At 35.6% G+C, this 13,717-nt stretch overlaps 1 protein-coding gene across 4 annotated transcripts; it reads right to left on the bottom strand.

Moving 5' to 3' along the window:
* Positions 1–1,467: 1,467 nt before the first annotated feature.
* LOC114304707 (serine/threonine-protein kinase Nek2) lies at positions 1,468–13,182 on the bottom strand. Of its 4 annotated transcripts, XM_082899537.1 has the most exons (17): positions 12,813–13,161; positions 9,931–10,030; positions 9,298–9,430; positions 8,705–8,831; positions 8,032–8,098; positions 7,800–7,865; positions 6,599–6,645; positions 6,435–6,480; positions 6,216–6,296; positions 6,070–6,112; positions 5,910–5,959; positions 5,744–5,825; positions 5,595–5,644; positions 4,524–4,597; positions 4,343–4,394; positions 2,793–3,257; positions 1,468–2,270 (listed from the first exon to the last, which is right to left on the bottom strand). In XM_082899537.1, exons 4-17 carry the CDS (start codon positions 8,788–8,790, stop codon positions 1,635–1,637), a joined length of 1,845 nt encoding a protein of 614 aa, XP_082755663.1. In that variant the 5' UTR covers positions 8,791–8,831; positions 9,298–9,430; positions 9,931–10,030; positions 12,813–13,161; the 3' UTR covers positions 1,468–1,634. The 4 variants fall into 4 exon arrangements, with proteins under 4 accessions (XP_082755663.1, XP_082755662.1, XP_082755664.1 ...); XM_082899536.1 differs by lacking the exon at positions 9,931–10,030 and having other exon boundaries at positions 12,813–13,143; XM_082899538.1 differs by lacking the exon at positions 9,298–9,430 and having other exon boundaries at positions 12,813–13,040.
* Between the last annotated feature and the right edge of the window lie 535 nt (positions 13,183–13,717).

Raw genomic sequence — 13,717 nt, forward strand, 5'->3', positions numbered from 1 at the left:
GGTTCACTGGCCACTGCACCAGTTCTCTCTCTTGTTGACTCATTGAGGTCGGGAAAGAGAGTGAGCAGCCCACGAGAAGACGAAGCCATTTTCTGGGCAACAGAGTGTTACAGCGTATTACAGAGTTTCTCTCTCAGCAAAGGAAGAATTTTTCAGAGGTTTCTCTCAGTTTTTTCTGTCTCAGCTTCTGCCTCAGCCTCAGCCTCAGCCTCCGTCTTGGTTAAATAGCCGAGGCAGCCACGCGTATCGCGAGCCACTTGACGCCAGACGACAAACGGGCGCGCCAGCCAAGGCACTCACGTGCCTCGCCATCATATCTGGCACGCCTTTTTATGGATTGGGCACGCCTTTTGAAGGCACGCCTTTTGAAAGATTGGGCACACCTTTTGAGGGTGCGACTTTTTAAGGGTCCGACAAGACTCTGTAAACTGTCCCGACATTGATTCCGGTTAGCTCCTTCATGGGTCCGACAAGACTCTGTAAACTGTCCCGACATTGATTCCGGTTAGCTCCTTCATGGGTCCGACAAGACTCTGTAAACTGTCCCGACATTGATTTCGGTTATTTTCTACAAGGGTCCAGCAAGACTCCGTAAACTGTCACAACAACTATCACAACATTGTCTGCTACAACGGTCCGACATGACCCCATAAACTGTCTTCTACATCGGTCTGACACAACCATCCAGTGTCCTCTACAACGTTATGACACCACCATACAGTGTCTTCACCAATGGTCTGACACGACCATACAGTGTCTCCTATCCTCTTTTCTTTTATGTATTCGTCTATTTTCTTGTTTTGTTACTCTCTCCAAACTCAAGTTGGCTAGTTCCTATCCCCCTTGAGTTTGCGGGGGGCTGTTAAAACCTATCACCTACTTCACCCACTTAAACCTACTCCACTAAACCTAACCCACTACACCACTACCACCTCACCTACTCCACTAAACCTAACCCACTACACCACTACCACCTCCACTTCACCTACTCCTTACCTACTACACACTCACCCTCTTCTATATATAGGAATCATGAATCATTGTAATAAACAGAACATTAATATCAATCAATAATACAATTCTCTATTTCTCTTTATACATTAAATTTTCTACATCTATCCATGCCACACTATTTTGCCACAAACCTATCCATGGCATCAATTTAACTTCTCTGCCAATACTTTCCTACCATGATGAGCATTAGATGCACGCACAATTGGCACTTCATTCAAGCAAGGGATGAGATGGGATCAGTGTTGGTACTTACCTTTTTTCTGGGGTGATGATTCCTGCAACATGACTGCTCTTCATCTTCAGCATCACCACCTGCAAATCTCACAAAACTTGCCATGATCAACAATAAAAAAAGTTGATAAATTTAGGAGACCATGGATACTAGCGGACTTTTTCTTTTTTCTTTTTTTAGCTAGTACAAAGAAGTGAAAATAAGGGCATGATGCAATAACAGGAAGAAAATTCAAAATCTTCAACTTTTTCATGAACTTAAAAAGTTCGCATACACTTTCCCATTAATGGGAAGAAGAGATTCCAACCTACAGTAACCAGTCATATGAGGGATTCATAATTTACACATTCTCCGCAGAGGCTGTGCTGAACATGGTTTTAGTTTCCTGCTAGATGACAGTTTCCTTGAAGCTCTTAGTCAACCAAATAGCAGTTTCCCTGGGAGAAACCTTCCCGGGTCCAAATGGCTTCAGTAACACTCCAAGCTCATTAAACCTTTCCTGTTGCAAGAGCTGTGCACTGAATTCGAGCAATCCTTCTAATGCCTCGGCACGTTGTTGGTATGATGAGGTGTCGAACCGACGCTGCCGAGAATCAGAAGATGAGCGGCTTGAAACAACAGTTGTTGGATTCTGCTCTGAGCATTCACTTCCACTTCTTGGAGCTACACGATTAGCATCAGCTTTGCATGGCTTGGCAAATGTCCTGTCTAGAATCTGGACTGTGCATTTGTCTTTTGTGATTGAACGGTCACCACTTGTTGGTGAGGTTGTACAGCAATGAGCAGATGTTGAAGAAGGTCTGCAGATGGAAAACATGGGTTCTTCAGAAGAGGCTAAGGGGAATTCAACCACTCTGTCAATTCGCGGAGCATTGACAGAGATGTCTGGAGATCTGACACTGCTCAGGAGACCACCATTGCGATTATAAGGCGATTCAAATGTTGTAGCTCTAGTTGATAATGGAAGAGATGCTCTGCGAGTTGGTTGGAAAGGTTTGCTTGCTGGAGTACGCGTCACAGTAACCTGCAAATGTAAGTGTACCATTGAGAGTTTCTTGGCTGTTAAGACTAGTTTTGCATCTGATCTACAAAGCCAGAGCACTAGATCGAGTACAATATCTATGGTTTTTCTTTTCTTTTATTTTTTCCTTTTTTATAAAATTATGACCCACTACTTAATGGGCTTAAAATATGGTCAATAAGAAGAAAGATCACAATGATTAGATGATATGTTACTATCCCATTCAAAGGTTTATCATGAGCACTTGCACTAAAAAATTCAGTCTGAAGTACCAGGGTTTGATGAGATGGTTTCATAATCATTCAAATATAAGATATTTTTCTAACAATTAATCCAAGTTCAGACCATTATACCTGCCATCTTCAATTATTGTTGGAGTCCATGAGAAAAAGCATGACTAGAAAGTTTTCATTTTGGAGAAAATTCCCAAAAATAAGGAAAGCTTTGTTCTTTTAGGTCAGAATCAATGAACTAAAAAAAGGAAAGCTCTCAATTCTGTATCTATATCACTTGTCTATAACTTACCGAATCACAATTTTCACCAATGTTTGATATCTTCGGAGGAGCTATTTGTCTCCTTGGAGTTGCCAACGTTTTTGCTGGAGTCAATCTTGGGGTCTTGGCAGCACTTGAAAACTTTGTGGCTGTTGACATTTCAACACCAATATCTTCATGGACACTGCCACTAGATAATTCTGAGAACTTTTTATTAAAAAATCTTGGACAATGGCGTGCTCTCTGAGAAGAACATGGAGAGTCCAGTTCAGTTCCAGATATGCTAGGATTCAAGGCCCTGTCGTTACTATATGATTGTCGCCTCTCTCTGTCTGTAAGCTTGGTAACAGCTTCAGGCTTGAGAAGTCTAGTTTTTCTTGTAGTGTTGGAATCAGACCATTGTGCTGGTAAAGTATTCCGTCTAGGGCTATTAGATTTGAGATGGATCTTCAGAATGTATGGTTGAAGATGTGGATGCCTGAGCAAATCTGCAGCCTGGCAAAACAAAGCTACACACTTGAAAGGGGAAAAGAGATCCAAAGAAACAAAGTTAAAGCCACGTTCCCACTCCGACTTAATATTATCTGCTCCACATGACATGCACTATGATATGGTTTAAACTTGCAATGTGTTCAACAGTTCAAGTTTGTCCTTACGATTTTCAAATGGAACTTTTATAATACATAATCAAGCACCTAAACCTTGCGCGTGTGTGTCTGGGTGAATACAGAGGGGCCAATTGTTGGTTACGACAAGTCATTTCCTCAAATTCAGAAGATTATTAGATGTGGCCTAGTCATGCTTTGAGTTTACAGTAGCTCGGCAAAAATGTTGGAAATTCTCTCAATCTGCCATAATTAAAGAACATTAAATATTACCCCGTGGTAGTACTGTTAATCAAGGGCGCTGAGAGAGCACAATCTGGATACAGACCTAACTTTTATATTACTTCATTTATGCACTAGTAGCTTCTCGCAAGGAAGACTGAGCTTTTATCATGGCACCAAATATTCCATAGTAAAGGGAATGTATTAGATACACCAACCCAGGTTGATACACTCCAAATGATTGTGGCATTTTGGAATAATGTACACTCTTGATAAGCATACCCAATTCCATTTACCATAATCGAATGCACAAAAGCTCAACATCTAAGGCCAATTAGAATGAAAAAAGAAGGAATGGGTTGTCCCAGGGAACATGGTACGCTTTGGTGAGCGAAACAGTCGCCTCTCCAACAAGAAAGGTATAAATATGGAAACTTCTATGCCATTTGGATCGGAGAATTTATGAAGGAAATCAGGTTATATGTTCCCAGAAACCACATGATCATATAGATAATTTACCATCCTTTCAAAGAATGGCCTTCCCATCATGACTCATATATATATATATATATGAAAAGTTTAAAGTTATATCAGCTTGACCCGTGAAATTGGATTCTGAATATATTATATTTCGGCCTCAAGATCACCTTGGATGACCATCCTATAGTGAATATCATAGTCGTTGTGAAGTCACTAAGATTATTTTGCATGTACACATGTAGAAGGAACAAGTAAATATAGATTATTACATACACTTGGTCTAAGTTCTGGATTCTTGCGTAACATACTTTTAATAAGCCCTTGGCTGGAAAAAGATCAATAAACAAATCAGTAAAACAAAAGAAGTCATTTGTAGCTGCAAATAATAGAAACAAAAAGAATGATGCTCGGAATAATATAAAACCCCTGTGCAAGAACAAGATGACAAACTCACAATGCAGCAGAATACATGGTCGGTAGTGGAGCCACAATTGATTTATTTATTTTGTTGATAAGAGCTTGCATATCCTGGTCATAGGAAACAAAAACATATCATCATTAAAAGACCAAAACCTAGAATAACAAACAATTCTGATTTACCCAAAAAGAGAGGTGGAAACCATTATTACAATTCCATGTAGAGGAATTAATTGTCTACCTATATTTCTCTCACCAAACAAGTCTATATTTTTGATAATTGGGTGCTCAGGCCAGTATGCCCACACCTAAATTAATCCCAGGTCGCTGAAGTTAACGATAGGGCAAACCTCCAGTGGCCCCTAGGGGTAACTTGAACTCGAGACCTTAGATCTTATTTTCAAGTCTTTACGGCTTGGCCAATCCCTTGGGGTTCACTAAACAAGTCTATATTATTCTAACTATAACAATGATTTGAATCTTTCTAATGAAATTTACTTTTTCCACCACTAGTCCTTCTAAAGAATGAAGCTGTCACTACAAGAGATACGATCAAACTCTTTGGGATCAAACATCAATTGCAACGGTTCAAATTTTAGTTTTTTTAATAAGCTCATCGAAGATTCTTGCCAATATCCACACTCAGTTTTAATACATTCTTTCCATGGGTCACCAATAGGCCTTCAAAATTAGTTGTTTAAATTCAGATGCAAAACCACTCCGCAGGATTGCACACTGGAATCTTTAGGTAATCATATTTCCACAGTTTTCAAAATGATTTGCATTGACTTAATCTTTTAACACCTTGCATACCCAGCTCCCAGCCAGGCTAAGATGGTCCTCACAAAGAAATCAAGACTATCTACCTACATCAATCATCAGATCACTCAAAAATGTAAAATAAACAACAGGAGAAAGATAAATCCCAATACAATGACTTCATTAATGATCTTGCATTAAACACAAGTCCGTAAACAATTGCATATAACAAGCATTAGATGCAAATATACTAAGCATTCCAAATTCATAAAGATTAAATTAAATGTCAAAGTTTCATGAGGATAATGAATCAATCCTTAACTATTCAAATGACAAATCCATGACTTACAAAAGCTTTAAAAGCAGCCTTGTGGGCAGCCATTTCATATATGCAGCATCCTGAATAACACAAATTAGGAATGTAATAAATGATCGGCAAAGAAATGGACACATTTAGAACAGATGAGCTGAAAAGTTCAAAAATGATTTGGAGTTTACCTAAAGACCAGATATCTGACTTTGAACCATAAGGTATATCAGCGAGAAGTTCAGGACACATATAACTAGGAGTTCCCACCACCTGCAATTGAAGCCGATACATCAGAGCAATTAGATTATACAGAAGAACAAACATGAAGCTAAAACAATGATTTTAGATACTCACAGAGGAAGCAAGATCATCGGAAGTCAACATCTTAGCAAGACCAAAATCACCTGCAACCAAATATATTTTAATACCTCTAATAAAATAACACAAAATTATCATTAACAAAATTATGAAGGTGCAGTCAGGAATGGCAGCAATAAGGTAAGACTTCATTTACCTAAGCATATGTCCTGATCTTTTGTCAGAAATATATTCGAACACTGAAGCAAGTGAGAAACATCAGCAGTGCAGAACAACCCTTGAGATTTCAGAGATATAACACTTCACTTAAAACTTTACAAATCACATAGAGAGGCAACTAACCTTGACATCACGATGAAGGATACGGTGTGTATGCAAGTAATCCAATGCCATCAGGAGTTGAACTAGCCATTTACAGAGTTTCTGCATGTAATTCAACATTGAGGAATGAAATGGAAGTATTTTAAGTTTGGAAAGTTAGTATAAAAAACCAAATAAATAAATAAAAATGAAAATTATAAATTAGAAAAGAAACTGTAAAGTTGGCCGCCAGATGAAAACCTCTTCAGGAAAATGAACACCATTGGCTCTTTTAATAGCTTCCGCCCTATATCAATAAAGAAGGGAAAATACTCAAAGGTCACATGAAAGCAAGATTGCATCACATCCAAACAAATGATCTAGCTATTTTCTAATAAATTATTCAAGCAACACAAATAACTTACATATCTCCTCCTTCACAGTACCCTATAACAATGCAGACATAGCATCCCTGAACAAAGAGACAAAGTTGTTGATCACACAACAGAACCAGATTACAATAGCCCATTTGTTACTCAAATATTATATAGCATGCCATTGTAGCAAATAATTTATAGCGATTCAACACAAAGAAAAGATTTTTGGAAAAAATCTCACCCCCCCCCAAAAAAAAAAACTACTACAAAGATCTACTTGTTGTCATGCCAAAAACCTCTCTAACAGATACTATAATTGGAAATATGAGATTTGCTGTTGATTTTGCATTGCATTTCACACTTACATTTGAGGCAACAACAGCCAAAGCAATCAGACTCATTGTTTACACATTTATTGCATTGTCATGCAATATGCATGGCAATTGAAGACAAATAATTGCATGCAACATATTGCCTATTTAGGAGCACAAGGTTAGGGTGACAATGAAGTGAAGTGAGCTATCTATGAACAGCTTGAGCTTGGTGTAACATGGCAATGTTTGAACTTGTCCATTTGTTAAATGAACTAAGCTAGGAGCCCAATACTAAACCTTCTTCAGCAAATAAGCCAAGTCCAAGCCAGTCTAAGGACGACTCAGTTCGGATCATTATAAGAAAATCCAAAATAGTACACGGAAAAATGTAACCATTATACTGAATGTCTTTTATAATTTTTATGATAAGCCAAATGCAGTAGTATTCTCTGGCTTGACATGGAATCAAACAAGGTCTTTCATGCTGATGTGATCCAATGGTAAACCAAGTTTCATCATTTGAGTATCTTCCTTTTGATCTCTATCAAAAACCTTGCATAACTAGTAAGAAGAAGAGTTACTGCAGATGATATGCATGCTCTTCCCTGCCAAGGATGCCATATCATCTATGATGGAGCTAACAAAATTACCACTCGTTATTTGCAAAGACACACAAATGACACCTCTTTCCACTAGATAAATTGTGAGTTCATTCACAGAGATCAAACTGAACAGCCAATAACTCACTTTAAGCTCAAAAAAGTGAAGAGCATGCACGAGGGTAGGAAATATATAAAGGAAAAAAAAAAAAACCGTCATGAGACCATTAAACGAGCAAGAAGATGCTAAGAATATTTGACGGGAACAACAGGTTAAAGGGATAAGCAATCAAATGTCTAGTGAAAAAACTGTTTCACATGATATTAAGTACAGACCTTTTCTACCCAGGAATCCTTGTACTCCACAATGTATGGATTTCGCACTTTGGAAATAAGCTCCATCTGCACAACAAAGAACCAAAGGAGCATCTTACACTAGCGATACACATGAAGATACTGAATACACACAAAATTTCATACCAAAAAAAAATAATAAATTACATCCCATCAAAACTCAGTAACATCCCATCAGTTTTGTTTTTACATAAAGAACAAATGAAACACTGACCTCCAGGTGGGCAGATCTGCGGGTTCTATCAGTCTGACGAGCAAGGCGGATTTTCTTGAGGACATACCTTGAAAGGGGATGCAAAAATATAAACCACCAATCACATTAAACAAATGAACATACAACAGCTCAGATAAGAATCTCATTTCACATGGTCCAACTTTTCAAGTAACCGTGCAAAGTAAGAAGCTTGCATAAAAGTGTGTGTTTGGTTTGAATTTTTTGGATTAAGTTTTTTGAAAATTGAGTGTTTTGGTTTTCGTGTTTTTTTGTTTTTAGTGAATATTTTTAAAATTTTAAACATTTTTTTTAGTTTTTTAGATGCACCTTACTTAGATGTATCTAAAAAGTAAAAAATTTGTGAAAAAATATTTTAAAAAATTAATAAATACATAAAAATACAAAATATGTACGGAATTCTTGTATTTTTTTTGTATTTTTGGTATTTAGTGAATTTTTAAAAGGTTTTTTTTCACAAATTTTTTACTTTTTAGGTATATTTATGTTGGGTATATCTAAAAAGTAAAAAAAATTGCTTAAAATATAAAAAAATTCAATAAAAACAAAAAAAATATGGAAAACAAGAAAGTCTAATTTTCTGAAAAGAGTTTTTGGAAAACTCTAACCAAGCATACTGTCTTTCTAGAAAGAAAAAGTCTGGTTGAATCCTCACTTCTTCTTTTCATGTTTGTGCCTCACGAGTAGCGCAGAACCGAAGGAACCTTTCCCAATCTGCTCTAGTATTTCGTAATTCTCCATTATACAATTCCCTGTTTGATGTCTTCCAAGAAATTCCAATCCTAGCAAGTATGCAATTATACAGAACAGAACAGAAAAGAAAGGGAAAAAAAAAAAAGGAAAGAAGAAGAAGAAGAAAAAGAAAAGTGAGACCACCACCAAAACTATAAGAAACTATCTAAATAAGCATCATTAGGATCAAGTGTCCTTAAAAAATACTAAAAACATTTAATTGTAACAGAAGAAACATTCATGTAGCACTCAAAACATGAAGTGATAATCACATCCTTCAAGGGTTGACTGGCAACCTTCCCAAAAGGAAAACATGAATATTAGGGCTGTTCAAATGCGTGAGAGACTTGACTTACCCGATTGACCCGACTCAAACTGAATATCTCTCGTCTCTCTCTACCTCCTACCCGCGAAATCCAACAAATGTAGATTCCAAATAACACACTCAGATCTACTCCCCCTCTTCACTACTCTCTCCATCTCAACCCCACTGATTCTCTCTCAATTTAATCTTACCTTTCTTTCAAATCTGTCGATGGCTTTGATCGATGGAGGGTAGTGGAGATGAGCGATGAACACTGGTGACAGCAATGGTAATGATGCATTGACTGATCAATGGTGGGAGTCTTTGAGTCTCATCTCTCTTTCACTGTATCAGATTTGCAATCTGTGAGTAAGTTATGTTTTTATGCATTTTCTCTCTCAGATCTACAATAGCTCTCACAATTTCTGTGACTCTCTTTGTGCAATTTTTTTTATCATCAAAGCGTGATGTGGTTGTGTACAATTTCTTCTACTCTGAGGAAATATTTTGGGCAAAATAAAACTGATGCAACCGACCGGCAAAACCGAAACAAAGGGCGGTCTATTTTCATCATGTGTTCAGTTGATATCAGGTGACCACATACCCAACCTGACTTAATCAGTTCAGGTAGTAGGTTAATGGTCAACCCAATCCATGAACACCCCTACTGAAATTCATCAAGAATAGTGGAGTAGTTCAGATTGTTCAATGAGAACCCCAATATATGCCCACGAGTGAAAGAACTTGCTAAACCAATAAAATGCCTAGGGGCTTGACTAGTGGACCCAGACTTCATTAATTTCCATGCAGACATACATCTGAAGAGAGAAGGAACAGTTACATACATTTTTGCTATCTTAATTTTGTAAGTCCCATTAAGGTCTAAATGCCTATGTGAAGAACCAAGATGTTATCCCCCATGTCCGTTGCAGCAATATGAAGTTCCTGAAACCATATGCATATCTCATTTGGTTCAAACAATTCTCTCATTTCAACCGATATATACAAGTATCATCTAAATTTGAGCATTCCATCATACTGTCTTTTCTTTTCTACTTTTCCTATTTAACTGAAGAGCCCCGAGTTACAAAGCTCATGAAAATGCGGCCACATAAGCTAACAAGTAAAACTGTAATTGCTCAAATATGTTAATATGAGTGAGTATGGTGATCTATAAATAATAATGTTGTGCGGGATTTGTACTTTGATATGCAGGTCATGTCCTCATGTGTCATAAAGAATTGACACAGTTAAACACCAATATGTTGTTTTTATATTTTAATTAATACCTAAAATTTTAACCGAAGGTGTAACAATCACCATTGATGATCTTTAGGCCCCAACAGGATGATTTGACAAGTAGAGCATATCAACATTTTAAAAAAAAAAAATCATAGCATTTAAAAGTTCCAAGTTACATTAAAACCACAACAAAAACTACAACAAAAGCTAACATAAAAAATTTAAAAAAAAAAGACAAGGAAAAAAATGTAATGCTCTCATTCTTATATATGGGAGAAAAAAGGGAATAATTTAAAAATGGGCCACAACCATTACATAACAGTTTTAGTGGTTACCGTTATCGTTACCCGTTACAACCTCTATAATGGTGGGACTAAACTCACAACCTTAACAACTGGCACCATTACGTAAAGGATGTCCAGTAATTACAGTGCCGTTACAATACTATTACGGCTGTTATGCTTTATTTTCAACAGATTTTGTATGCAAGACCTTCAAGTTCTAGAAGATTCGAGTTGCTATCAAGTTGGATGAGCTTATTTTTCTTTTCTTTTAAATCATTCATTATTTTTGTTTTTCAATCAACAAACTTTTATTACTTTCTTCACTTGATTCCTTAATTGTTAACTTATATCTATTTGGTTTTAGGTTAAAGTTGTTAAACAAAGCTTGCATATTATTATGCAATGTACTTTTACACTAGTATGCTGGCATTTTGTGTTATAAACTTATGATTTATACGAGACTATCATTTTTAATATTAAACAGCCTTCATGACTTTATTCATGTGAAGAGAGCAGCAGTTAACCACAAGTAAAATTAGTAACATCCACAATAAAAAATAAAAAATAGGAAAAAATCTCCACAGCGACTCGAGACTAATATAAAAATTAGTAAATATGTTAGGTCATGTTTAAAAACTAAACAAAATTCACTAAAAACCATTTTGAACACCACTAAATTTGATTATAAAATAAAGACATGTGTATCGGTAAATTTTTCCAAATTTATATGAAAAAATAAAAAATTCACAACACGGTTCCACCACAATTACGATACTGTTGTTACACCCCCCTACAACCGCATCAATGCCACCATTACCTAAAACATTGGAAGAAACACAACAACAACAAAAGAAGAAACAATAAAAGTACAAACACTTATTTGGTGCACCGCCAATCTATCCAATATCTAACAACATAAATCCAGTGGCCAGTACAAGTCTAAAAAAGCTTAGCCCGTTGAGAGAGTGAAAGAGACCAAGAATCTTCCATATTAAGCACACCAAAAAAAAAAAAAAAACAAGAGGATGGAATAAAGTCTCATAAAAAATTGCAAACGACCAACTCCATGTCCATCAAACCACCATGAAATTGATTTTTTTGTTAGGGGGACACCGACAACAAAAAAGTTGAACTAGTAACTGATAGAATCCGGAACCACATCAACCTATCTTCATTTCAAATTCAAAAAAAATTAAGAAATATTTTAAAATTCAAAACGAAAAAACAATTATAGACAGATTTTGAATTTTAATGGCATGTTGTAATTATGCATTGTAATGGAGAGGATCTATTGGGCTTTCATTGCTCTCAAGTTACTTATTTTTCTATATTTAACACCTACTATAAACAAAGGCATCTTAGGATTCAATTTAACAAATAAATCCCTCACTGCTTAGATTCAAAAACCTACAGAGAGAGAGAGAAAAAAAAAAAAAACAAACAAACAAACAAACAAACAAAAGCAGAGAAAGAGAGGAGAGTTAATAAATCTTTGGAACTTTAATTCCAACTTTTCTGAATTTTGAGAATTAGATGCATCCTATTGGTAATGAAAGAAATGAATGAAGGCTAAATCTGTTAATTTTTGGTTTCAATTACTTGAACGGCTGGAGAGGAAAAAACACTCCAATTTCTAAGTGGGGAAAAAAAAAGTTCAACAAAAGAGATGAATCTTTAGTTTCCAATTCCAAAACCTGAACCAAAAATAGAAACTCTAAAACAAGTAATATTTGATTTTTGTTAAAAGATGTGAAACTGAGAGACAGAATCTGTCAATTGGGTTAAACTATCTAGTTCAGTTGAGGTAGGTTAACTGAAAGATAACCTAAATACTATCTTGGGTTTATAATGACACATCCTGTTAATACAATATCAAGGAAAACACAATGAAAAATAACCCACAACTGCGCCTAACTAATTTGTCACAAATTCGACTATAGTGGGTGAATTTAAGAAATTAAATTCTGGGTCTTTGTCATTTGTAAACGAAATATAAAGACGTGTCCAAAGATTCAAACATTGTGTATATCACAAAACCCTAATTTTTTTGCAAGAATCATATAAATTAACCGAGAAGTAAGATCAATGTAAGGGAAAAAAATAAATAATAATAAACAAAAAAGAGCACAAGAAGAAGAAGTAAAGAACAGGAGTAGAAAAAACAAAATAAATTAGGGAAAAACAAACAAAAATGAAAGTACCTGAAATAGGAAGATTGTAGTTCTCCCGTACAGTGGAGATAGAGAGACGATATTCAGGGCATTTTTTGAAGATAAATATGTGAAAATGGAGAGGAAATGAACAAGGAAAGAAAGCAAAAGAAACAGTGAAGTGGGAATTTTTCAAAACTTCAAAATGTGACCTAGCCTAGCCCCCACCACCAAGAGCTTGCTGATCACAGTAGAGAGAGAGAGAGAGAGAGAGAGAGAGAGAGACAGAGAGATTGATTTGCTTGGGATTCTTGAAAGGGACCCCGCTCAAAAGCAAAAGTGCACGGGTGCAGAACAGGGGCTGGTCGGGGTTGGAGTGTGGTTGGTTGCATTGGAGGTTTTTTTGGGATGGAATTGGTCCGGTTTTAAAATATGGGTAATGTTAGGGATTTTAAGTTTTTTATAGAATTTGTAGTATTTTTTTTTAAAATAAACATTGTGGGTGTTTGAGAAGTAAATTTTTGTGTAAATTTTTTTAGTTGTAGCATATTATTGAAATTTTTTTTTTGTGATTGGATATAGCGTTTGTGAGAGAAAAAATGAAATGACTATGAAATTTGATGTGATATTTTACTTGAATTTATTTTTTTTAATTTTATAACCAATTTGTCTTTTAAAAAAAAAAAAAAAAACCAAAAAATTTCCTTCCAAAACACCACCATTGTTATCACAAAATTTTATAGAATATCTAGCCTCCAATGAGTAAGAGTGCATCACACACACACACACACACACACATATATATATATATATTATAAGTAAAATATTCTTTTATTTTAGATGACATATTATAAAAACTTATTTTTTTTAAGAGAATCACATCAGTATATATTTTCTTAATTGCATATAAAATTTTACTCGAATTTAAATTTAATTTAAATTATACTAACTTTATT

Source organism: Camellia sinensis, chromosome 12 (assembly GCF_055761805.1).
Source record: "Camellia sinensis isolate YWXY chromosome 12, ASM5576180v1, whole genome shotgun sequence".
Taxonomy (NCBI): Eukaryota; Viridiplantae; Streptophyta; class Magnoliopsida; order Ericales; family Theaceae; genus Camellia; species Camellia sinensis.